The 27,540-nt window shown below is 41.0% G+C and overlaps 1 protein-coding gene and 1 long non-coding RNA gene across 11 annotated transcripts in view; one reads left to right on the top strand and one right to left on the bottom strand.

Moving 5' to 3' along the window:
• The window catches only part of LOC310833639, a 103,685-nt gene extending 103,530 nt beyond the window's left edge, over nt 1-155 (top strand). Inside the window, exon 4 of the long non-coding RNA XR_014558858.1 lies at nt 82-155. This is a non-coding gene — a long non-coding RNA (uncharacterized lncRNA). The remainder of the gene's footprint in view (nt 1-81) is intronic.
• A 532-nt stretch (nt 156-687) lies between these two features.
• THSD7B (thrombospondin type 1 domain containing 7B) overlaps nt 688-27,540 on the bottom strand; it is a 603,973-nt gene continuing 577,120 nt past the window's right edge. For 9 of the 10 annotated variants that reach the window (XM_083703772.1, XM_083703773.1, XM_083703769.1 and 6 more), the window contains 11 exons: nt 24,716-24,857; nt 22,813-22,928; nt 21,665-21,782; nt 13,509-13,654; nt 12,090-12,249; nt 10,273-10,446; nt 9,464-9,559; nt 7,786-7,868; nt 5,352-5,544; nt 4,400-4,487; nt 688-1,826 (listed from right to left, as the gene is read on the bottom strand). In XM_083703772.1, the coding sequence (XP_083559898.1) occupies nt 1,745-1,826; nt 4,400-4,487; nt 5,352-5,544; nt 7,786-7,868; nt 9,464-9,559; nt 10,273-10,446; nt 12,090-12,249; nt 13,509-13,654; nt 21,665-21,782; nt 22,813-22,928; nt 24,716-24,857 (1,398 nt within the window). In that variant the 3' untranslated portion in view covers nt 688-1,744. Of the gene's footprint in view, nt 1,827-3,706; nt 3,801-4,399; nt 4,488-5,351; nt 5,545-7,785; nt 7,869-9,463; nt 9,560-10,272; nt 10,447-12,038; nt 12,250-13,508; nt 13,655-21,664; nt 21,783-22,812; nt 22,929-24,715; nt 24,858-27,540 lie in introns of those variants that run through there. The other variant, XM_083703767.1, reaches the window with a different exon arrangement.

Raw genomic sequence — 27,540 nt, 5'->3', positions numbered from 1 at the left:
TTAACCACCTAACAACATCCCTGCTTGTAGTGCTCTGGCCTTAAGGGAGAAAATTCATATCTATCTATGGCTTCTTTTCAGATGGAAATCACCAAAACTCAGAACTTTCAGATGGGCACCATTACCATTATAAGAGAACAAGAGAGGCATTCGTGGTGAGTTCTGACACCTCTTTTTCCAGAGAAATAGCACCAAAATCTCCAAAACTATTCAGGATGGTGGCTGGACTATTTTTAACTTAGTTAGTAATGACAGCTAGATTATTTTCTGTTGGCTGCTTATTTATTTATTGGCCAATGCCCTAGCTGTCAACTTTTCCCTTTTCTTGTGAGGAATCCTATTCAGAATAAGGGAATTTCCCATTAAAAAAAGGGAAAAGTTGACAGGTATGGCCAATGTAGGGGGAAGAGTAGCTTTCAATTGTGGATATACCTGCTGCAGTAGAGAGATACATGCAGCTCTTTGGAGAACATCTAAAGACAAGTTCTTCATTCAGAGAAACAGACCTGTAATGGAGAACATCTTCACCTCTTGAGACTTACTGAATCTGTTTTTTCATACATAATTGCAACATGACCCCATTTTGAATCCCTCTCTCATACATTTGGCTCATGCATGTAGTATGATTAGGCTATCAGGAGATTTTCATTCTGTTGGACCAAAAAGAAAACCTTTTACTGACAGAGATTGCAGTGTGTCTGGATCAACATTCCCACACTCTTTAGCTTTTTATTTGCTTATAAATACATGTCATTACCACAAGATGGCACTTCCTTACTTGCAACATATACTATTACAAACACGTATCTTCTTCAGGATGTTCAGAATGTAGACTTGGAAACCTTTTTAAAACGCAAGGCCTTCTACAAACAGTACTTTTTGTGTGTGTTAAGATGTATAATAAATAAGGTCAAGAATAAACTTTAAAAAAAAAGAATTTACAAATATTCCAGATAATAAAGTTTAAAATACAAAAGCAGAATTCATATTAAACAAACTGAATTACAGTTTTCAATGGTTAAAAATGTATCTAAATGGCTTAATACTAATTTAAAATATATATTTGAGCACTTTCATTTTCCTAGTCATCAAAACATCTGCCCGTTTGTTTTTTTTTCTTCTTCTTCCTCTTAAAAAAAAAAAACAGGTTTACAAAGCGATCTGGGTCTTGTGCTGCGAAATTTTCCCCAGTGCTTGTTATCCTGCTCCTCTGATCTCAATCTGAAGGGAAATCAGATTGTTTTCCCATCTAAGAAATCCAAGAACTTAGAAAACGAAGGGAATTCCAGACATTTTTGAGAAACGTATGAATCAGTTTCACAGTCCAAATGTAACTCAAATGTAAACACTAGAAAACTCATTGCTGAAAGAGGTGAAGAATAAAGAAGCTTGCACTAATATAGTGCGTAATGATGCCATGTCGAACTTGTCCTTTACAGTAAATGTCACCTTTCCTCCCCCCAGGATTGTCATGCTTTTAAAGGTAAAAATCAGTAGTAGCCTGCAGATTGACTTGTTCATCCTTATTCCCATTGATAAACAGGAAAGATGCATTTCTCAGGTCCCCCTTGGGAAAAGTGTTGCCAAGTTATAGAAGGTCCTTGAGTGCCATGTTCTTCAGATAAACCAAAAGGCAGATATGCTGCCAAAAAACATAAATAAGATCCAAACCGAGAAAGGGAAAAAATGGTGGGCGGGGAAGCAGTTAAGGCAGTTGATGTCTACATTTGGATTTCGGTCCACGTCACATGTCAACATCTCCATCGTAGGCTAGGGTCAGACACTTCGGTTGTGGAGGAGCATGTTGCTGCTGCTTTGGCTTTTTGCTAAAAGGGGGGAGAAAACATCTCTTTAGAAAACTTAAAATATGAATTAAATATAATGCAGTGGGTTTCCAGGTCAGCTCTGCCTTAATGGAGGCAGCCCCTACGACAGCGGGAGATAGTTTGGTGAAGGAAGAACAAGGATGATTGAGGGTAATCATCCTTGTAAATTCCCCCCAGGGACCAGAGAAACGGGCTTCACTCGCAGTTCATCTTGGTACCTGGCTCTTGCTCCGGCATGGAATATGGGGGCTGGGCAAGGAGGCGCTGAGTGCAAAAGCACTTAGCCTGCCGAAAACCCTCCAACACCGCCATTAAGAAGTAGAGGTTCTCTTGTTAATTAGAGCTTAATTGGACTAAAGTAAAATAATACAATGGGCATGATCCAGCCAAAGTTAAACACTATTGATTGTGATGGGTGATTTAAGCACATGGCTAAAGCTTTTTGCACTGAAATCAATTGGACTTAAAAGTGGCTGGGTCATGCAAAACTGGAATGCTGTATTGCAGCTATAGCTAGCTGTTTCCCCCATGCAGTTAAAATATGGAAAATCTGACAACTCTACAAGTGTGTCTGCAAATTCCAGAGCAAAGAATGTTCAGCTGTTAGTTGACAGAAAATATAAATTCTAAGGACACAATCTAAGGTTGCATTAAAAAGCTTTAAATTTGTTTGTTAAATGACAATTCAAAATGTAAATTAGGAAATTTGTGAGATCTTATGCACTCTACAAGATCTCATCAAATCTTGCCAGAACCCACCATTGCTGCTGCACAACCCAGGTAAGGGAGGGGCAGGGGGAGGGAGGCTCTGACAGTGGAGGCAAAACATGGCTGACTTTACCATTAGGCAGCAGCCTCAGGTGGCAGATTCTGAGAGCCAGGGAATGAACAGAACTACGTGTTCCTGCTCTATACCCCCTAAGCTAGTCTGCTGTCTTCAAGTGCAGTGGAAGGCACTCTCTATTTGTCAACAATGAATTAACACCAACTACCAGTCTTTTGTAGGGATGCGGGTGGCACTGTGGGTTAAACCACAGAGCCTAAGGCTTGCCGATCAGAAGGCCGACAGTTCGAATCCCCATGACAGGGTGAGCTCCCATTGCTCGGTCCCTGCTCCTGCCAACCTAGCAGTTCGAAAGCACGCAGTGCAAGTAGATAAATATGTACTGCTCCGGCGGGAAGGTAAACGACATTTTTGTGTGCTGCTCTGGTTGGCCAGAAGCAGCTTAGTCATGCTGGCCACATGACCCAGAAGCTGTACGCCGGCTCCCTTGGCCAATAAAGTGAGATGAGCGCCGCAACCCCAGAGTCGGCCATGACCTAATGGTTAGGGGTCCCTTTATCTTTACCTTACCAGTCTTTTGTACTGTGAGGAGATGCCATTTTACCTTCTGCCTCAGGCAGCAAAATGTCTTGGGGCTTCCCTGAGATAGAGCATAGGTATTCTGGCTAGTAGGCACTGCTAACTTTTCCTCCATGAATCTCCTCCATGCTTTAAAGTTTAAGCCATTTCCTTCCACTTTTCTTAATAACTAGTCTGTTGGGCTCAAAAGCTTGCTCACAATTTTGTGGCATTTCAGTGGATCATCACCAACAGGGACTGCAAAAAATACCAGCTATAAAAGTGACTGTTGAACCCCTCTCAATATGCATGAGGTCATATCCTACCTCTTCTGCTTTGCTTATTTTGTGAAATTCTTTCTGGGGTTGGGCAGAAGTGTATTAATTTGGCATGCAGAGGACTGGCAAACAGCACTCTATTGTGTTCCCTGCTATGGGATAAGTGACAGCACTTTGCTCCTGCCTGCTCTGCTCCTCCACTGGTGCTCATCCTCGGCAATCCACCTTCTGTTTCTTACACTATACCCTTTTTATTTTCAGCTCATCCTGCTTTTTAAAAGTGCCTTCCATTTTTCCTTTCTGTTCGGAATTGTATGTGATTAAACCTCCCAGTAACAGTTTTGGTAAGAGCTGCTCAATTTCTGGACAGACTCCCTCAGAAGGCAGTGGGCTCTTGAGGTTTTTCAACAAGGGATGGATGGCCATCTGTTGGGGATTCTTTAGCTGTCATTCCTGCAAAGTCTAGATTCCTAAAAGACTAGATGACAACATAAAATGAAGCTCTGAAAGTACACCTGGTTCTCTCTTGTACATACATATTATTTTGTGCTTCATCCTAAGAAAAAGTGACAATGTTCTCAAATACCACATTGTTTCCTAATTACATCCAGCAGAAAACAATGTGACATTGGAGTGTTGTCCTTGCAGGTTATTTATCATTTTGATTTATATTAACTTGATTTGAGTTCATCCATCCTGGTTCTAGTGAAGTGTCTGAAATTGAGATAAAAACCTATAAAATAAGGAGCCAGTGTGGTCTAGTGGCTAAAATGTCATGAAGCTCCCTGGGTGACATTAGGCCAGTCCCTGCCTCCTAGCCTAACCTACCTCACAAGGTTGTTGTGGGGAAAGCCTGAGAAAAGGGGGAAGGCATTTATACCACCTTGGGATATAAATGCAATAAGTAAAATAAAAATAAAACAAAGAAAAGAATAAGTAGACAGAATACTTACCAAACAAGGTATGAGGTGAATATTAGGGAAACTATCATGAGAAACCCACCCGCTGATACTCCATAGACCCATATTTTAAGTTTTCCATCTGGATCAGAAAAGGGAAGAAAACAAAACGAGGCAAATTGTAACTTTTAAACATTGAAATGAAGTGATTATCTAGCTATGAATATAGTAAAAGGAAGCATATAGACAGAAATCCATGTAGCATGCAATGGTGAGATAACAAATGCTGATCAGTTGCTCCTATGAGAGATGCCAATCTAGATACAAAAATAAGCTTCTGTATGCACATCAACTTCACCAAATTCTGGTCTGTGGGTGTGAGACTGCATTCAGCACCATGGGTGGACCTGTACCTAACACATAATCAATGCTGCCCGAATCATCTACTTCTTAAGTAAATAAGAGCAGAAGACTATGCTGAATCCTCCTGTTTGCCTGGCAGGTGATCAGCACTGTCAGCGCTCACAGTGACAAGCAATCTTGGGATAAAGGGCATCTTCATCAGCCCAGCAGCAGGTGTGCAGCCGTCTGCTTGATTCCCAGTTCCCTGGATTGGGACCACTGTGATTAGAGCCCAAAGCAACATGGAGGTGACTGACAGATGCAATTAAGAGTTTTGCAGAAAATATCAATCTAGGAATTAACTAGTTTTTTTCCTCATTGTATGGCAGCCTCATCTACTAAAGACAACTGTACTTTTCTTGGTTAATTATGTAAGAATTATAAAAATGGCATTGGCTGTAACACTGCAAATATTGCAGTGATGTTTTGGCACAATTTTACAATGTAATGTAAATGGAATTCAATGCATTTAATTAAGTTGCAAATGAGAGTTTGCATATCCTGCAGCAATGTTTCTAATTGCATGATCCACTGCACTAATTTTATTTTTATAGTGTGTGGATTAAAAAAAAAATATCTCTCACCATATTTTATCTTTTTTTACCTGGATTAAAAGGCTGAATGGACCATCCTTTGAAAATATCATGCATTTTTGAGTTGATGGGTTTATGTTTTGCAGCATTCGTTTTGACATCAGCTTTCTTATCTTCTAAACCAGGTATCTTCATGCAGTAATCCAGGAAGCCATTTGATCTCATTATTTCTGTATAGCCTCTCTCGCAACCGCAGGTTCCACTCTAGGTAATAAGAACGTATTCAGCACTGAAATCAGCCCATAGAAACTCACCACAAAAGATGTTTCTGCTGAGAGGTTGCTGGCTTTTCACAGGTTAACCTGATGCCAAATGGTTTATGTATTTGTTTAAGTTTAAAGCCCAACCTATCCCAAAGGCTTAGGACAGATTGCCCGTATTGTAGAAACTGATAAAAGGGTTTCTTTTATCATAGTAAAGCAATGGGGGATCTGCCCCTTTTTTGCTTGGTTTGGATAAAAGCATTGTAACAGAAACACGGATCACAAAATCTATCTTTGTAAAAAAAAAAGTTCACGCCAGTGAAAATCCTGCAACGTTAGAAAGGCTAAGTTAGTAAAAAATACCTAAGGCTAGGCAGACTGACCATGGGAGCAACCCCCTTTGCATTCAATTGGACTTATTTCAGATAGGCATGCATGAACTCACACATATGCAGTGCTGCTGTTGCTTGTCTATATCATTTCATATTGTAGCTGGAAGATCAAAGATACAAATGCTAACCTTCCCAACCTGCGGGGTTTGTAAGTGTAGGGATGTACAAACATACCCCGCTGCATGTGGAGTCTGAAAAAAACTCAGCCAAACAGCAGGTACATCATGGCTCCCAGTCATGGTTGCTATCACTCTATAGGCATTGATTTTCAACATGTTAACTTTTCAAGGTGTAACATCTACCTGACTACTTGTACCAGACCTATCCTACATTTTCATTACACTTTAAAGGTAAAGGTACCCTGACCGTTAGGTCCAGTTGCAGACGACTCTGGCGTTGCGCGCTTATCTCGCTCTATAGGCCGAGGGAGCCGGAGTACAGCTTCCGGGTCATGTGGCCAGCATGACTAAACCGCTTCTGGCAAACCAGAGCAGCGCACGGAAACACCGCTTACCTTCTCGCTGGAGCGGTACCTATTTATCTAATTGCACTTTGATGTGCTTTCAAACTGCTAGGTTGGCAGGAGCAGGGACCGAGCAACGGGAGCTCACCTCGTCCTGGGGATTCAAGCCACTTTCTGATTGGCAAGCCCTAGGCTCTGTGGTTTAGACCACAGCGCCACCCCACAAATAACCCACTGCCTGGTATTCCTTGTGGAATATATAAATGGGTCCAAATGTGCGGCAAAATTCTCCTCGCCACATGAGTGAATGTCATGGACTGGTTCTAGCTGGCATCCCTCTTGTGAGAGAAGGCTGATTGATCTAGGGGAGGCTTCCATCAGCAAAATGGAGAAGCAATTTTCAGTGATTCCTCCTTCCACTGTAGATTTGAGGAAGGGGCTGAGGGTGTGAGAGAAAATTGCCAAAGGTTGCAGTGCGTTGTCACACACCTTGCAAGCTTCCAACAGGTGAACAGGAAGCTGGATGAGACTGGTCATTGGCCTGATTCAGCAGGTCTGTCTTATGTTCTTAACCAAGAGCCTTCTGCCAGCAGGGGGACACCGCCTGAATATAAGCCATGGTTACTGCCCTGTGGTGGAATGCCACTCGGTCACCTGTATGCACTTTTCTTTGGTGGAGAAACTCACAACCATTAGGCACAATGACCTGGCTTACACATTGTGTTAAACCAAGCTATGGCTTAGCACAAAGGAGCAAACCCGTGGGTTCCTGGAGCAAAGACTGCAGCTGTGCCACCCAGAGCAAAGTCATGATTTGGCTTAGCAGTACATACAATCCTGTCCTGATCCAGAGACACCATCAGCTGTGTTGAAGTTTTGTTTTTGGCTTACTCGTGCTAAGTAACTGGGCCAAAGTCAAAAGGGAAGGGAAGCTATCCTAGTAGGATAATTTTATTTCAAATAATTCTGGAGGAGGGGGAAGAATAACACAGCTTCTGAACAGAGAGGGGACCAGGCTGCTGATGGCACATGAACTGAATATTCTTTCTGGTGGACAGGGATAATGTTTTTTTTAGGGGGGGGGGGCTCACAGCCTTATATTTAAAATTACAATCAACTTTCCCTGGACATGTGAATGAAAATAAGAAGAAACAAAGTTAACTAGGCTTGGCAAACCACAATAAACCACCATGCATATGCATTCTGCATTATTTTTCCACAGTGCCTATATATCTAATTAAATTATTGGATTATCTCACTAGGTGGTGTCCTACACATACTAAACAATGCCTCTAGGCTGTGGGTGGGTGTTGCAAAGTCTAAGCACAATGTATTAGCTGTAAACAAATGTTAATTTTGACTATGTAAAGTACACAATCTGGATTACCTGCGTGCAGTAAGAAAAGGGCTTCCGACAGGCTGGGCTGCAATGCCTGGTTGTAGCTGGCTGCATCTGAACGGAACAACCCCCTGTAAGAGCAAATGTCAAGAGGTACATTTCAAAAAGAGTTAGTGATATGTGTGGGGGAAACTTTACTTTGCTGCAACACTGTCTTTGGCAAAAAAAAGAAGCAAATGCCAGTGTGTTCATTTTGCTGTAATTCCTAGAAGATCTGCTCCCTGCACTGCAGGCCTTTTCCCACCTGGCCTGGGAGGGCAAGGCCCTGACTGACTCCAGCTACAAAAGCCAAGGCTGCTGAACGGACTCTTGGGTGCAGTGTTATTTCGGGGGCGTTGTTGGGGGAGGGCTGTTGCTGTTGTTGAGGTTACTTTTTTTGGTATCTTATTATTTATGTGTAATTTGTTCAGTACGCCTGTGTACTTTGTAGTTACGTACTTTTGTATACGTTGTAAGCTTTCACTTTGGAAAGGCAGCATACAAATAAAATGAGTTATTGTTTGATATTACTCCTGAGATGCATTAGCCTTTAAATGAAATGAACTGAAGTGACTTTATCCCCCATTGCTCACTAATGGCATTCCCACTTGGTTATAAAGAGATCATGTTGAGTCTGCCGGCAAATGTGATTCAGCCCTTCATGAATTTGGTGATAATTCAAACCAATTCACTATCCATACTGAATCTGAATGCCCCAAGCATTTCTAAGAGGAACAAGGGGGAAGGCTCTAGGGAATGAAGGAATGAATGGTACAGAGATGAAGAAATGGAGAATTGGCTATTCCTACTTGTAGATCCTCATTTTGTCTCTGACATTCATTGTGTTGTCAGTGTAAATGGATATTTCAACTTAAGCGCTTATCCTTCAGTTCTGTTGGCATGATTATTATTTGAAACCTGGTCTCTGTACAATATTTGTAAAATGCACATTCCATTAACAGGGAAATCAAGTGGGCAGATTAATGGCAGAGTCAGCCATAGCTAATTGCTTGCTGGCAACTTTCTGCCATGTATGTACCTGCTCTCAAATCATTCTTTATTTGGATGGGCTGATCCCTCCATGTCGTAGTCATTGTGTGTGCATATTCCTGCCTGCACTAGGTGGCTGAACTATTATTTTATGTAAGATATTTATAATCTGATTCAATCAACAGGAATTCATGAAGCGGCTGAAAATAAAAAATGAATCACAATCAAACAATAGGAACAACAGCAACTAAAATAAAAATATGACAACTGCCTTATGCCACATCAGCTCAGTCTTGTATATACTGAATTGAAATGGCTCTTAAGGGTTCCAAACTGAACCTGGAATCGCGGGTATTGAAAATACTTGCTCTACCGCTGAGCTATGGCCTGTCAGCAACAATGAGTCCTATTTTTAAAAAGCTGAAGTAAATGGCCATTGTTTTAATCTATTTCTAAAATACAGCAGGGGTGAAACTAGGTGAACAAATGAGAGAAGGACATTTCAGGTTAAATAGATACTGTGTTCCTCCAAATTCTGGTTCTCAAGAGACCACTAAAATAGCCCTCAAAGAGAATCCTACACACAGGAACATTTCCCTTTCCTCTTAAACAACATTGTCATCATTATCATCACTGTATAAGTCATAGTTCTGGAACATTTCTAGACTGTGTGCAGTAGACTCGAGGATGTCCCTACCTGTGACATTCATCCCATCAGAACGCTGGCACCACACTGTGCGTTCATTATCTCGCCAAAGACTCGTTTTCCATACATAATTATAGCACTTCCCTCCTATAGTCCAAACAACAGGGCAACATTAATCAGTTTGCAAGGTAGCATGTATGCAAGCATTTACAATGTATCCTGTTTTTCTTTCAGATGAAATTCAAAATTTCCTAATAGGCAAACAGTTAAGGCTGTAATTCTATATACACTTAGCCGGGAGTAAGCACCACTAAGTTCAATTGGCTTATTTCAAAACAGAGGTTTATGGGAATGCACTGTAAATAAATTATACCAAAACATGCAAAGAGGACACCCATGAGGGCATTTGGCTGTGCTCATTGTTTCCCCATTTTGTCCACCCCATTCCCCCCTCTGCCATTCACCTGCTATAGCCCTTGAAATTTTTTGGTCATTGTGGGGTGAGAAAAAAGAATGTTTAAAGTCTAATTTCAAGGCATGATTAAACACCAAATACGCAAGAATAACGAGATGGTGCTCCTTTTAGGCTGAGTGAGGTGGTCACCTAAGGCAGCTAATTCTGGGTCTCATGAAAGGGCAGGGAATTTTTATTTTTCTTGTCAAGGAGGGTGAGATATTCTGCCTCATGTGTAAACAATCTGACTGGCATTGAGTATTATGCACCTTGACTTGGGGAGGTGTCATTTTCTGTTCTGCCTCAGGCAGCAAAGCGTCTTGGGCTGGCCTTGACAGCAATAACAAAGTAGTGCGAACGCTTCTGTAAAATACAGCGAAAAGGCTGAGCAAGAAACATTCCCTACCGGAGCATGGCCGTGTCTCCAATTCTTGTTCAGGGCAGCTGTCTTGGTTTTCAAAAGACTGAATTATAAACGTTCTTGACCGAGATTGACGACCCATAGTCTCAAAGCTCCTGCCATCTATACACGTTAATTCACAAGAACTCCACTCTGACCATTCTGTCAAATGACAATCACCTGTGTGTAAGAAGAAGGGGGAAAGAGGGAACTTCTATAGCTCTATTACTTATGTCTCTGAAGGTTTGAACTTGAAATCACGGCAATGCCAGTTGGAACTTAATAGGTAACACTACTTGTTCTGCTATCTCTTATCATTCAAAATCAGATTCTTAAAAGGTTTAGACCATTCATGGTAATGACTTTTTTAAGGTCCAGGGAGACATTTTTTCCAGTTAATACATGTTAGGCTGACATCTTGACTATTTTTCTTCTTCTTCTTCTTCTTCTTCTTCTTTCTTGATAGAGGATAATATAACTTGCTTGCTTGAATTCATCTACATGGTGTTTTAGTTAACATTTTACTGCATAGATCTGATATTTGCATCTAGCAAAGTGGCATGAGCATTAAAATTATTAAAGTGCCAGGGTCATTGCTGTTGCAGGATGATAGAGAAAGGTTCTGTTTGGATGCTTAGATCTGGGCTTTACCCAATGTGTTCATCCCTGCCACTGCATTCCCTTATTGGCCTCGCCACCATCTATTCCTTTGGGTTGGGTTGAAGATGGTTCAGTCCCCCATGACTGATGACTCTCATATTCAACTGTTGGGGAACATGGCCTCCTCACAGAAGTGAAAATCACAGCGCCAAGCAGCAAGTGTTGGATTGGGAAGCCCCTCTAGACCCAGGATTGTGGAAAACTACGTCTGATTTGCAATGCAGCTATCAGGAAGGAAGGGCAATTTGTCACTGAAGCAGAGTAAGAGCGTAATCAAATTCTGAGCATGTGCTAAAACCCTCACATGTGAAAAGTTGTAACATCAGCTTGAAATAAGTCTCATTAGACATAAGTGCAGGGTCACAGTTTGGGAGTATGTGCACACAACTTGCTATGAAAACAATGTGTAGTGATAATTCATATGATGTATCCATTATTTATAAATCTTATCATCACTACTAGTGATAGAATCATAGAATTGTAAAGCTGGAAGGGATCCCAAGGGTCATCTAGTCCAAGCCCCTGCAATGCAGGAATCTCTGCTAAAGCATACCATGGCAGAAGACCATCCAACCTAGTCATTCTAGATATGTATGCCCATATGGCTCACTTGTATGCTATGCACACATTCAGTAAAGCTGAACCATATAGAACGAAGGTGTGCATGTTCCTAATAGAAGCCTGGGAAGAATCACAGAGAGAACTACAATATTGCTCTAGCTTTGCATAGAATTCTTAAGAACTGCAGGATTGTGAATGCCTTTCTTAATGTGATGGGACTCTAATTAGAAGAGGTTTTACAGTATATTATAAATGGGAGAGCATCAATTATGAAAGGGCAATATGTGAAATCAAGAATATTTACTTTGGCTTAAAGGCCAGTCTCTTAAGGGACTAAGACTGCAATCTTATGCACACTTAACTGGGAACAAGCCCCATTGAACACAATGAGATTGTCTTGGAAGTCAAAATGGACTCTGTGTGACTTGCTCCAGCGGAGTCATGTTTAGGATTGGAGATCAAGGAAGCTCAGAGTAGGCTGCAGATAAGCATATTATTAGGCTGCAAATGTGAATCAAATTATAGTGTCATATTGTCTTGCAGAACATGACTGTGTGCGTGCAATGGTGCAAGGGCAAAACAAAGTCCTCCACAGAGTTTACCTGGGCAAGGCACAGAACACGGAAGCTGCAATGCACCATCTTTAGATGGAAGCTCTCCACACAACGAACTTTCCGCTTGTTTAGATGTTGCTGATAAAGAGCCATCATGTATCATACATGTGAGGTCCCGTACTTGGAATCCGTCCCCGCACTGTCCACCCTAAGAGAAATAATGGAAGTTTATGGTACTAAAATAGCTCTTACTACATTAATAATGAATGCTAAGTATACTGTATAGATCCTGTCTCCTGGAAGCTTCCCAGAGCATTTGTAAAGTGAGCAGATTATGTCCAGATGGAAGATGTGGCCTTTCCTATTTCCAGCATTTGCCTGCAGTCCACACAACTGAGAGAAATTTGTTAGGTTACCAAAGAATGCGTATCCAGTGCACTCTGAGCATCAGATCTTCAGAAAGTGTCACTTCACTGGAGGCAAAAACAAAGACAAATACTCTTTGAACTTCTGGAAGACCTAGATGAACTAAAAACCTAGCTCCATACACTGCTCTATGAGCTAATAAAATTATATGCGAGAGGAAGGGGCTTTGTTCATTTCTCAGAAGAGATGTTAATGGTGACAATTTTATACGTGTCTTTTAAGCATATATCACAACTTTCTCTCTACCATAGTTTCCCCTGTGCATCATCCAATTATTTTGACATGAAGAAAGCAAAGCAGACCCCATCCTCTCCCACATGAAAAAAGTTGAGTGTGGAAAATCAGTTTAAAGTTAAGGCAATATATTGGATCAAATGTTTCAGAAGGAGCATGATCTAAGAGGTATAAATGGGGAGAGGGGTGGAGAAACACATGAGGCGAATCAGTGGAAGCTGAATGTGGCATGAAGGCAGAGAGGGCATGCAGGCTGCTGGTGCTGACAAAGCAGAGGTATATATTTTTGACACTCCACAACTCATGTCAGCGTTTACATTTTCAGACCATTAAAAAAAAATAATCACCCCAAGGAGAAAAGTCACACTCAGCACTTCATGCAATGGCTTTAAACTATACTGTTTCAAGGCCTTTTGAGGTACTGAGACAGACTACATAGTGTTCTTAGTGCAAAAGTCAATTTCCTTCGTGGCAGAATTCACTGAAATTAAATCATGCTTTGATCTAGGGTTGCTGCTATAAAAAAGATCTATGAACTCATCCCAGCGCTATTAGAAATGTATGTTCCTTTGGCATTTGCTATTAAATTAGTTTTTAATCAGCTGCTTACTAGCATTTATGATGAATTCGCCACAATTTGATAGGAATTTCCTCCTGTTTTCAGGAATATTAAAATGGCATAGCTCTCTAACCTTAAAAGCATATATTCAGTTGTCTTATAGTTTTGCAGCATGTGGAGAACAGGTATGCACTTTTTCTACCGACAATGCTAGGAGATCTTCCTATAAACCAGCACACAACAGGTACCTTGACTTTGCACGGGGACCACTCGCCAATAACCCAGCTGTAGCAGGGCTTTACAACACAGCTTCTGTACTGGGTGAGCTCAGTTGGGCAGGGTCTTCCTTCTCCTTGTGCTTGTAGAATTATATATCTGGTACGTAGCATCTGACCTAAACAAGAAGAGAGGGTTATTCTTAAACTGATCATACACTGTATTAGAGAAGTTCTCAGAGTTGCCTGCAGTGGCTCAAATCACATAGGAACTCTGTCACTTGCAACCTCTGTTGCTGGGAGAATTACTGGGGAAGCAAAGGCGCTTACAAAATTCTCTCCCTGACTCACCACTCCTAAGAGGTTCCAGCTGCCACTCTGCCTATGAATCACCATGTAAGGGCTGGCTTTTTCATCTTCTAACAGAGAATAAGAAGCCTTACTGCACATCAAGCTGTGGATCATGCATGTCCCAATGTCATACTCGAGAGTATTTAGCACAACACAAACACACACACACAATTCCTTATGCACTTTAATGGAAGTGAAACCTCTACATTTGGACTAGATGATCCTTGTGGTCTGTTCCAACTCTACAGTTCTATTTTCTATGGGCATTTCCTTTGGGGCAGAAGGATGGAAGAGCCCGCCCCCTCCCTCCAAGCTAATGGGGAACCACTGCAAGAAGGCAAAGTCCTGGGCCTGCAGAACATTGCTGGAGCTATAATACCAATGGTGTTGTTATACTAATGAGAGCATATGAACATTCAGTGTCTGAAGACTGTAATAGGATGTTTCTTGCATACGTCTCTGGCAGTTCTGCCCTCTCCTTCCCTTAATGAGAGCCTCTGTTGGTTACTCAACTTGATAAAGACAGAAAGCCTGCCAGTTTAACACAGTCTTCTGAATTACACGGCTACCATTCAGGAAACTCTTTCCATTTCAATAACAAGCTGTCTTCTAATTGGAATAGTGTAAGAGAAAACATTTCTTCTCTGGGTCGTCCTCTGTGCCTGGGCAGCAGAGGATTAAAAAATGAGATAGCTGATACTTTAATGAATGGCATTCAGCACTATTATTCCAGAAATGGTAACCTAATTTCTTTTTCTATTCACCGAGTTAGGGATATTTCGCTGAAAATAAATAGGTTCTTAATGGAAATTGTAAAAGTGGTTATGGACAGTAATGGCCATTACAATGCTTGCAATTTTTCAGCAACAATAAATGTAATTTGGTCGTAAAACTCAAACTTCATCTGGAGGGGGGAAAGAAGCAATGGAAACATATGGCAATTGTTACTGTGAAACACAGCACTGCCATAATTATTAATTTTGGGGAATATTCCCCTCTACATCATGATTTTGAGATTTAATGAAGTCTATCACATATACAAAGAAATATTCACCAGAAAGTATGCTAAGATATGTTTTAAAATAAATATATGATTAACCTAAAATATAAACAAGGGGGTGACTAAACAAGTTCACCAGCACTACTTTATATTCTGTATTTATATACTTTGCAAGCCATCGTTTTCATTAATTATGAAAGGGGAAATGAGCTTAATAATAAGGATTTTTTGCTTTTGCAATACTTCATTATGATCCACCTTATCTTTATTGATTAACTTGCCATAGAACATGAAAGCAGCACAATATGCTAGTTTGTCATCAGTTCTATTAAGTCTTTGCCTAAAGAGATGGAACTTAAAAATGAGTTTAATTAAGGAAACAGTGAAGCATTTCTATCAGCTGCTACTAATTAACAACACATAGCAGGCATGCTTGGGTGAAGAAAACATGTATCTACCACTATTAAAAACAGATTCATTTATATTGCAAACTGCCCTGTGATCCTCGAATGAAGGGTGGTATATAGAAATCTAATAATTAGCAGCAGCAGCAACTGCATAGGTAATAACTCAGACAACAGACAACCACTGGCAGTCATCTTTGAGAATTCCTGGAGAAAAGGCGAAGTCCTAGCAGACTGGAGGAGGGCAAATGTTGTCCCTATTTTCAAAAAGGGAAAAAGAGAGGACCCAAATAATTACCGCCCAGTCAGTCTGACATCAATACTAGGGAAGATTCTGGAGCAGATCATTAAGCAAACAGTCTGTGAGCACCTAGAAAGGAATGCTGTGATCACCAATAGTCAGCATGGATTTCTGAAAAATAAGTCATGTCAGACTAACCTGATCTCATTTTTTGACAGAATTACAAGCCTGGTAGATGAAAAGAAGCTGGTAAAATGCGGTCTTGACTATGCTACCACTCAGTGGATTTGTAACTGGCTGACTGACCGAACCCAAAGGGTGCTCATCAATGGTTCCTCTTCATCCTGGAGGAGAGTGACTAGTGGGGTGCCACAGGGTTCTGTCTTGGGCCCGGTCTTATTCAACATCTTTATCAACGACTTGGATGATGGACTCAAGGGCATCCTGATCAAATTTGCAGATGACACCAAACTGGGAGGGGTGGCTAACACCCGAGAGGACAGGATCACACTTTAAAACGACCTTGACAGATTAGAGAACTGGGCCAAAACAAACAAGATGAATTTTAACAGGGAGAAATGTAAAGTATTGCACTTGGGCAAAAATAAATAAATGAGAGGCACAAATACAAGATGGGTGACACCTGGCTTGAGAGCAGTACATGTGAAAGGGATCTAGGAGTCTTGGTTGACCACAAACTTGACATGAGCCATCAGTGTGACGCGGCAGCTAAAAAAGCCAATGCAATTCTGGGCTGCATCAATAGGAGTATAGCATCTAGATCAAGGGAAGTAATAGTGCCACTGTATTCTGCTCTGGTCAGACCTCACCTGGAGTACTGTGTCCAGTTCTGGGCACCACAGTTCAAGAAGGACACTAACAAACTGGAACGTGTCCAGAGGAGGGCAACCAAAATGGTCAAAGGCCTGGAAATGATGCCTTATGAGGAACGGCTAAGGGAGCTGGGCATGTTTAGCCTGGAGAAGAAGAGGTTAAGGGGTGATATGATAGCCATGTTCAAATATATAAAAGGATGTCACATAGAGGAGGGAGAAAGGTTGTTTTCTGCTGCTCCAGAGAAGCGAACACGGAGCAATGGATCCAAACTACAAGAAAGAAGATTCCACCTAAACATTAGGAAGAACATCCTGACAGTAAGGGCTGTTTGACAGTGGAATTTGCTGCCAAGGAGTGTGGTGGAGTCTCCTTCTTTGGAGGTCTTTAAGCAGAGGCTTGACAACCATATGTCAGGAGTGCTCTGATGGTGTTTCCTGCTTGGCAGGGGGTTGGACTCGATGGCCCTTGTGGTCTATTCCAACTCTATGATTCTATGAACAGGGCATTTCATTATGTGCATTCTGATATAGCTTGAAGTCCATGGTTTCCCGTTTCCATTTCTTTTCCCTTTTATTAGTGTGATTTCACGACTCATTCTTTTAAAAGTCTGCAAATTATTTTTATTAAAAAAGTCATTTAATTGGATTCTTCTGGGAAATTGCATGTGGAGTTTGAATGGAAATGCTGCCACAGAACTCAACAAGTTAAGTGGCAGTTTTCAATCTTTGGTAAAGGATTCTTTCTAATGATGGTTACAATTTTGCATATTACTTGGCTTCAGTGGAATTTATGCAGCCTAACCATACATGGGATAATAGCCAATATTATTATTTTACTCATAGGTTTAGAGTTTTCTCAGGAGCCTTGGTGTTCCACCAGTTTCCTTAGAAATTGACAAAGAACCCCAGCATTTTATACTCAGAACTGTCTTTTAAGTTAAGTCTATTGAGGCAAGATATTGAAAAACTGTTTGAAATTAATGAAGTCCTTTGCTTTTATCCATGCTGTTATTTGCATATCCTTTTGGCAAATTGGGAAAAAATACATAGTTCTTAAATTGTAAATGTTCACTTCCGGGGGGAAAAACACTCTTCTAACAACAGCTGCAACCATCCTATTTGCTAATATGCTAGGGACGCCCTTCTGTCAATCATATTCAAAGTCCATCTTGCCTAGTATTCTGCCTACAGTAGTGGAGAGCTGGCTGTCCTGGGAAGATCATATTTGGAACATTAAGAATCGATTTGTAGCTACCATGGAAAATAGACAATGACCGATCAGCCATCCCACATGAACTTGCCTTATCCATTACTAAAACCATTTAAACTACTTGACGTCACCACATCTTGTAAATATGAATTCTACAACTTACGTTATGTGTTGAGTAAAACATTCCTCATCGCAGTAATTTGGTTCCATCTGCAAACACCTCTGATTTTGCATAAGTTGTGAATGAGCAAGTTAAACAGCACAAGCAGCATCCTTCTAGTAGGAAAACAATAACTCCACTGCCCAAATGCCTTTTGGGATGGTGGTGACCCCTCATTCCCATTGCACGGTCAGAAGTAAAAGACACAGGAGTAGAATTCTGCCATTCCATCAACAGGAACTACTGCCAGTGGCTGAACACCAACAGCACAAGAAGGAAAAATGGGTTCAAGGAATGGTGGGGAAGACTGGTTCTTAGCTGGAATTCTATTCTTGCATAGAGATCAGATTTGCTACTGATGTTGCCATAACGTTACACTTGCAAAAGAGGTAGCATTTTAGAACACCTTCAGTGAGATCAATAGAGTGCCCAAAATAAATGCCCCATCACCATTGCCTTCACTGTCCCCTCCAAAAGGATTCTGGCCACCACAGTATACAATCAAGGTACAGAATGTGGAGTATACAAAGACTGAAATAAGGAAGTTAGATCTCATATATCAATATATGTGTCACTGGGCTGTATCACTGGGTTGTATCCAATGCATAACACTACGGACTCATCCATACTTCTGCTTGTCCCATGCCTAGAAAGCACATCCAAGTGGTTTTCTGCTCTTTAGCTCTAAATCAGAACAAACAGCAATTTGCAGGGGGGGGGGGATGAATTGCTGTTTGTTCCAACTGAGCACTGGCAGTTTCTGGTGTGCAACTGAAACTTGTCCCTTTGTTTGTTTGGTTTGGTTTGTTTACTTTGCTATCAGTTTGGCACTGCTTTGCAATGATGGCATAAGCACTTGATGGCATAGTGGGCCCATGAGATCAGCTTGTGTGCCAAAGGCTTTTGGGATCCCTAGCTGCACCACCACCTGAAATATTTCCCTAAGAGCTATTTTTGATCAGAAAAAAAACCTCACAGGTTCACCCTGTTCTTCTTGGGTTTGTCTCTTCTCTGCCATCATCTTTCTGTACATACCATAAATAAATCATTACACAATGAAAGCAGTGAGTGACTCAGGTTTAAAAGGAGTTTTCTGAAAGAGACAGCCTCCCATGGGATTATCTGTGTATGTGGAATCTTTAAGTTCAGTTTATGTTCACCACTACTTGCTGCTCTTCCTATATTCTAGTAACATCTAGTGGCAGCAAGAATGGGGGGGGGGGTGTTTTCCTTCTTTCTGACTATTGCCAGCACTGAAACATGTTGCCTCAGCCTTGGTTTGAAATAAAGGCTCTCTTTGGACACATCACCAGCACTAGAAATGTGGAGCAATTGTAAATACTCTAAACTACTATGTCCTAAACACTGAACTTTGAAAATTGTAGTTTTGTGTTGGAGGGAGAAATTGCAAATAAAAAAAATTAAAAGAATCACAATATGTGGAGGTGGGGAGCCCTAATATTTGAACTGGTTTAAGTGCCCAGTGTAGCTGCACTTCCTGCTTTTATATTAGATAAGCAAACTATACCAAAAACATGGGCACATTTTGGACATTATATCAGGGCATTATCGACCTGCAAGATTTAGATTCAGATGCATCAAGAATCTGGAGGATGTTTTCATATATTCAAGCATAGAATCTAGTAATATTGATATGGGCAAGTATTTTTCTTCCTGTGCCCAAGAAGCAAATTAGGCTTCTTCCTACCAGTAGTATGGTGTATATTATTGTATGCCTCAAGAAATTGCCACATACAGGAATGAAAAGACCATCAGGCCATTGAGAATTGTTTATAGTTTGTTTATTGCATTTATATCCCATCTTATCTCCAAGGAGACCAAGGTGGTGGGCATGGTCCTCTTCCTTCTCCTATAAAACCACAACAACCCTGTGCGGTAGGTGATGCTGAGAGGCAGTGACTGGCCCAAAGTCAGCCAGTGAGCTTCATGGCTGAGTGGGGGTTTGAATCTTGGTCTCCCAGGCCCTAGTCCAACAATCTGTTGCAGAACAAAATAATATGATTGCTGAAGTTCTGTATGTAAACTCCTAACTATGCATAGAAATTAATCTCCTCGGAAGCCCACATGGAACTATAATGCTTGTCTGTGGTTAAAAAATGCCAATCCAGAACAACCTGCATTTACACCTAGAAAGTCTACATCTCTTATCTTCCACAGCTGAAGTCAAAAGGTTTTTCATGTTTTAAAGGCAGCAGTAGTTTGAGGGTCTTGCTGATTTCTCCTCAAATGGAACAATTGAGCATCCCTCAGTATTCCTGTGGAATTCCTGTGGACCTTTTCAACAATGTTTTAATTTTGAGTTAATTACCTTATAGTCATTTGAAATATGCACATTTTGCATTTGCATTGTTAAAACATTGGGCTACATGTAGTGCTAAGGAGATTGTTCCATCAGCACAAGCTGTTTTGCATTCCCAGTGAATGATTCCCCCCTTCTATTCTGAGGGTTCTCCCAACCTCCAAAGCAGATTTTGGGGGTGAGCTATGAAGGAGAGGACAGGAGGAAGTCACATTGCACCATAGCTGCCAATTTTCCCCATTTTTTAAGGGAAATTCCCTTATTCCAAATAGGATTCCTCACAAGAAAAGGGAAAAGTTGACAGCTATGCATTGCGCTAGTGTGAATGGCTGAACTGCCTTTTACATCAATGCTTATATAAATAAATATTCACTGAGAGCCAATGGTATCCACAGAGCAATGTACAGCTACAGAAACATCTTAAATTTACTTTAAATGGGCTGCATATAACTGGGCTGGATACACACACACACACACACACACACACACACACAAAATTCTGTTGGTCGAAAGCTATAGAAAGAAATCAAAACGTTTTACCACCAGTCACGGAAAACACCTCCCACCTGTAGTGCAGCAACAGCAGCAAACCATATTTTGTGTACTGTTCCACAACATAAAGCCTGAACTGAAAACAACTGGAGCAGTCCCATGGGCCACTAAAATATATCACCATGATATAAACTTTATACCATAGTTTGTGAAATGATGTATATGGCAGAGGTGCTGTGGGCATAGGTATTGATAACAGAAACTGAATATGGCTATCTTTCATTTTCCAAAAGTGCTTATTCCAATTTATTTCCATTGTGCTTCTTGAAGAGGAAAAAAAAGTCTCACCCCAAGTCTGATTTGGGCAACAGACTTGCAGATGTAATGAAAAATCCCAGCTTCACATCTGCAGCAAGACTCAATTATATATTGCCCCCGCTTAGAGAGGGGACACATGATATCAAATGCATCACTGCCTATATTACATTGGTACCTCGGGTTAGGTACTTAATTTGTTCCGGAGGTCCGTTCTTAACCTGAAACTGTTCTTAACCTGAGGCACCACTTTAGCTAATGGGGCCTCCCGCTGCCGCCGCACCACCAGAGCATGATTTCTGTTCTCATCCTGAAGCAAAGTTCTTAACCCAAGGTACTATTTCTGGGTTAGTGGAGTCTGTAACCTGAAGCGTATGTAACCTGAAACGTATGTAACCCGAGGTACCACTGTATTATGCACAAGATATGGGAGCTCTTCCTTTATGTATTGGCAGCATCTGAATATCCTTATGACTTTTGGACAGAAGATGAGGAAGTCTGTCCATTGCCTCAGAGTAACGTCCACCTGAATGAGTGAGGCTGCTACTAAGGTCATCTAACTTTGTAGCTGGCATGCTGTATTCTGGGAATCACCCTCCAGTAAGCTCTAGAGACCTCACCACTGATAAGGTCTGCAGTCCCTTACTTCACACCCTCTGCAGGAAAAGGACTGTCACTAAGAGAGCACATGTGGAGGAAAATCACCTTCCCCTCAGCCCCTTCTTCCAGCCTGTCTCTGGATCTAAGCCTATGTAATTTCATAACCTTGTGTTCAGAAACGGAGCATTTATTATTGATGGTGTGCTTTATACTATATTTCTATTCTAAGAAACGTAGATAGAACATTGACGGACGGTTACCTGCAAGGCCACACGTATGTGAACATTCTGACCAGGCGGACCACTCAGAGAACTGGCAGCTGACGACGCATTCCACAAGGCAGTCAACAACCATTTGTGCAGGGGTTTCCAAATTTAGCTGTAAGCAAACACAGAATGAGTTACTTGTTACCGGTGGCTGGGAAGGAATGAAAAATGCTTCTAGCTTTTAGCAAGCCAACACCCATCTAAATGAATTAAGGTGGCTTGCTTGGGTATGCCACCTCCTTCATAGGTGTTCCAGTTATGCCACTAACTGCACCTGGACTGTGTGGTCACAATGTAGAAACACGCTTGCTGTGCAATCCTATACATGTCTACTCAGAAGTAAGCCCCATGGCCTTCTAATGGGGCCATTCTCAGGTGGTCACAGCAGGATTATAGAATTGTAGATTTGGAAAGGGGCCACCAGGGTCATCTAGCCCCTCCCCCCAGGGCAGGAAATGTTCCCAACATGGGGCTCAAACCCTGAGATTAAGAGTCTCATGCTCTATCGACTGAGCTACTAGGAGTGGGAAAACTGTGGCCTTCCAGATGTTGTTGGGCTTTGGTTCTCATCTATTCCAGCCAATGTGGTTAATGAACAGTGATGAGGAGAGTTGCAGTCGAGCAACATCCCCTATCCTGGCTTTATAGCCTTGTACTGTATAACTCATGTGTGTGTTGCATCCACCTTGCACATTGCTTTCAAAGACAAGGACAAAAACAGTGGGAAAACCTTTGAAAGACCACCTGCTAGTTACTCCTGCATCTAATGAAAAGAACAAGAAAAAAAGCCAATTGTGTAACACGGGTGTAGGCCTAAAAAATTTTCAGGTTTTGCCCTAAATGTGTCTTTCTTGGGTTTTGGATGCTGAATTCTTCATTCCTACACAGGCTGCAAATGAAGATCCTAGGACTGCAATGAAACCATATCTAGAAGATTCAGAATACCGAGCTGCATGGTAACCAGACAGCAGCAAGAGGAATAAATAATTACAAAGAAAATTTCAACTCATTTAATGAGACAGATGAGATTTTTTAAAAACCAAGCTTTGCTGGAAAGCCAGATTCTGTCCTACATGGCACAAGTCCTACATGGCACATCCTACTGATGCACACCTGCACTAGTGGTATACATGAAACCTCACCTGCTCACAGTAGGTCATAGCCACGACTTTCCCATCACTCCGAACACAGCTCAGAAGGCGATTCCTAATCCCTTGTCCACAGGTTGCATTTTCATTTAGCTGGCATGTGCTCCAGTCTATAAGAAACGTCAGCATTTAGTTATGCCATCAATTGTTGGAGAAATCTTTAATTTCTAAGCTTGATGAAACTATATTTGCTTGATAGGAGCATATAGAAGTCAAGGAAAGAGGTTATTATTATTATTATTATTAAATTATGCCTAGTCACCTATGGACAATCTGAAGTGCCCCTGAAAAATAACATTCCCCCTGAGTATACTGCAAATTGTCCAGTGGTGATAAAATGTAGGATTTAAAAGCAGTCCATGCATTATCAAGTTCTAGACTGTCCCCTGGATAATAAAGTTATAACCATTTTCTGAAGTGTTACTGCTTCAAAGCAAAGCTTGTCACAACCTCCAATTGAATTTTGTCTGACAAAGCAAGCCATGTTTCATTCTAAAAAATAAAGTGCTTTTGAAACATTAATGTCTTCTTCAAGCCAGTGTAAACAATTTAAAGAGGCTGTTGATCTTCACTGTATCATTCTGCACAGGTAATGTTGAAAATGACTATAAATCATAAGTAATTGGAAGTCTCTTCCATCTTCAAAGTGTAAGTAAAAAGATTATTCACCAAGGTGTTGTGCTTTTGCCTCTCAATGCTCTTTAAAATGTTCAGTTTGTATGGATGGATGTGTTTTCCATGCTGGTTACCAGAATATGAAAATCAAGACATATTCTTTCCTATTGACTTTTGAAGAATTTTCTAAACATACACACAACTTCATAGCTAACTTCACACCAAATTAGATGTAAAACTCTTGCATATGTGGCGTTCCCCATTCATTTCAATGGAGGAAAGTTGTCTATATACACCTTATTTTGCATGCACAGAGATTACCCAATGTTACAATGAATGGAAAAAATCTAGTACTGGCTTTTGATTCTGCACTCTATGCATGGGAGTGGGTTTTGCACTAGGACATCAAGTTTTGCTTCTGCTGAATTTATCAAGAGGTGATGGTTTCATTTGCTTCTATGCTGTTACATGCCTATCTCTATGGAGAGAGTGCACCAAAGTGATACACAGCAATGATCCTAAGGTAAATGCTACTGAAATATAATGTTTTGTAAAAGCCCTAATGGAACACTTACCCCATTTTTTTTGAATCACCAGCAACATCCTTATTTAATGGTCAAAGTTGGACATTTGAATTTTGCCTCTGCATAAACCTTTACAACCCACTTAGGACTCCCGCCCCCCCCCCCCAAAAGAAAACTTAACAAAAATACTCCTATTTTATTTTGTCTGCAGTTCTTACTTCAGGACAAAAACTTGACAAGCTTTGTGGGGACTTATCCTGCTATTTCCACCCATACCATGGTCTTGAACCACATCAATGCCCTTGACAGTTGCACATACAAATATACATAATATGTTAACATAATATGTTATTTTGAACTCAGTAGGACTTATCTTTAAGTAAACATGCATGACATTGGGCTGTAAGGAGACAGTAACTGAAAACACAGGTAATAACAGAATTGTAGCTAACGACTTTTAAATGCAGGCAAGCTTCTAAATGTTTCCTGGACACATGCATATATTTTTAATTGGGTTTTCCACCCATAAAGTGTGTTTCAGGGTCCAAAGTACTTTGTTTTTCCAAAGCTTCAAAAAACTAACATCTAAATAAAGATGGTAGACAATCTATATGCCTCGTCAAAAGGCAAGGACTTGGCCTAAGTCACCTAACAAGCCTTAGGGTCTCTAATGCTCAACCACTTTGCCATCACCTCTCTCCACTTCACATACAGGCATAGCACTAAATTCTGTTCCAGCAAAAGTGAAGGGTTCTTACCTGTTAAATTGTAGTGAAACTGAAAACAATTTTGATTCAGGACACACGGTCGCATTTGTGAACCATCAGGGCAGGTCTTGGGATTTAAAGGAGACCTCAGTACATGCCGAGTCCGTGTTTGCATTATATTGGGGTCACATGGCTGGGGGGGAAAAGAGTTAAGATAAAGATTACCTATATGTTAAAAGATGTGTATTTGAATTTTTGTTAGCAGATCTTGAGTGATATCCTAAGTAGATGGAAAGGACTGTGTTATACCTGCTTGTGAACAGAAATACAATAGTCAATGGGATATTCTCTTGTATTCCCCATCAAATCTGCTCATCAAATTCTCTAGCAATGGGGGAAAATGCTACATCTGTTCTCTTTCATCAACTTTCCATGCTATACTAGAGAAGGACTGGGATTCCTGATGGTATTAGATCAGGCACCCCCAATCTTGACCCTCCACATGTTTGGGGACTACAACTCCCATCATCCCTAGCTAACAGGACCATAGGTCAGAGATTATGGAAATTGTAGTCCCAAAACATCTGGAGGGCCAAGTTTGGGGATGCCTGTATTAGATGGTGTCTGCCTCAGAAAACATCTCCCATCATTCTCAAAAATCAGTAAGAAGTCACATTTCTATAAAAGTCAGACAGCAATAGAACAAACACATTTTTTAAAAAAGAAGTAACAGCCTTTTAGTGTAAAAGAAAATTGGATGTAGATTTATTGAAAAGTAATGTGTGTTAGAAGTTGCAAATATGTTCCAACCCAATCAGCAGGAAGACGATAGACTCAAATCAAGTTCCATTGACCACTGACCCTGTTAAACAAATCAAATTCATTCTCTCAGTGCATGTGCCTACTTTTTCTAGCAATGAATAAATGTAAGCAAAGAACCATTAGATTGGAAGGAGCCAGAACTCTAGCTATTATAACCATTACCATTAAAATGATACACTTTTCCTACTACGTAAATGAGGAACTAGTAAACCTCCCCAGTTAAGGCTTTCTTCAGGAGATGAACCAAGAAAGAGAAACTGAGACATGAAAGTTTCACATGGCTGTGGGTTGGGGGAAGGCTGGCAGACTGAACATGTCATACTGTTACTGATTTAATGTACATAAAGTTCAATTAATAGTTTCTTAAACTCATAAATAGCTGAATATTGCAAGCAGTATTGGGTGTCAGACCATATGTGGCACCCTTGGGATTGTGGCTTGGATGAAATGGGAATAATCCAGTTCTTTTCGTTACCTTGAGAGAGGGTATGTGCCCATGTGGGGAAGGTGTAAATGCTACAAATGTTTCTTAGCCAGCCACATCGGAGGAAGGCCGGCTAAAGTTCCCTGATGTGGTTTAATGACCAGCTACTTTGCAGATTCAGAACAGGTATAGTGCACCTACCTAAGACTAACCTATCTCATTATATGGCACTCTCTTCAACAAAAGCAGCAACCCTAACACACTGAAAAAGAAGTTAAGATGCATCAAACACAGTCAGAATTGCTTCCAAGCAACCTGTACAGAATTGCTGCTTCCTGCTGCTACTATTGCAATCAAACACGCCAAGAAATGGAGAATTCTTTGTTATTGCTGTATACAAAATATTAAGCTGATTGTCCTGTTAAACATGGTTATGCCTCAGAGTACCTTGTTGTAGGATGAGACATTTTGCAGATGACCCCTTGACTGGCCATGAGAGATCCTGCCCGTCGGCTGGGGTAAGAAGATGAGGAATGCAACATGTCCCTGTCTGCCCCAGGACACAATTGCATGGGGACCTCTGAGCAGCGGCCAAGTGAATAGGCAGCAACTCCAGTAGTTCAATAGCTTCAGAAGCTCATAAAGGGCAATTATGTCAGCATACACTTGTAAGTGTCTTAACCCACTACACTCCATCATGATGGTAGTGACACTGGGGCTAATGGGGGTTACTTAAGTGATTAAGAATGGCAGAATTATGCCATAAAATAGTGGCAAATTCTAGACCATTTGACATCAGTAGCAGCACTGTTATTGATTCCAAGTGAAGTGAAATGAGACAAGCGATGAAGAGTAGAGCAGGGGAGAGATGCTTCTAAATACTGAAATAAAATCCACATAAAAAGTTTAGTTAGATAGCCTTGATTATATTTAACTGATGGTAATGAGCTTGTGCCTACTCACTGGGTGGGGAGAAAAGAAATCAAAGGACTTTTTTTTTAAGTGCCATGAGCTGGGCAAGTACTGTAACAAGAACAACACAAATCCTCTCTCTCCTCCCTCCCTAAAAATTGAGGATTCTTTCAGCAACGTCCTTCCATAAATCACATTGAGGGTTCTATTTTTCCTATTTAAAAGCTCATTAACTACAGAGACAGAAGTGTTATTTTTATTTTTTTTAAAGAGAGCACATGCTTTTATTGCCTTGTAGCTGTCATCGAAGGCAGAACTTGAGAAGAAGAGACAGGCAGAGTCAGAGGATGAGAACAGACTCATTTTTCCTCCTGAATATTCAGCTGAAGGCTTGAACCATTACAGCTCAGAAGTTAAATTCTGCTGTGGCTTTAGCCCAATATATTTCTGGCACAGCTCCAGCTGACTGCAGTGCATATATTTCTGCACCCTACCCTATAAGAAAAGCGAGACAGACAACAGAGGCTGGTTCCAAGTGTTGGATAGCTCTTGGAGAGCTGCCAGGGAGATGCAGCCCCCTGTTCTCCCAGTTAAGCAAATGCCATCAGGCGCTTACAGTTATCTATCACCTTGTGGTATAATTTCACACAGAAAGGAACCTTATTGAAACCTCTGCTGCTACCTGGGGTATGGTCACCCAGATACATTTAAGGTAAGC

Source organism: Podarcis gaigeae (assembly GCF_964106915.1).
Source record: "Podarcis gaigeae genome assembly, chromosome: 1".
NCBI lineage: Eukaryota > Metazoa > Chordata > Lepidosauria > Squamata > Lacertidae > Podarcis > Podarcis gaigeae.
Note: the sequence above shows the minus strand (reverse complement) of the source record. Positions and strands in the feature narration are given on the sequence as shown.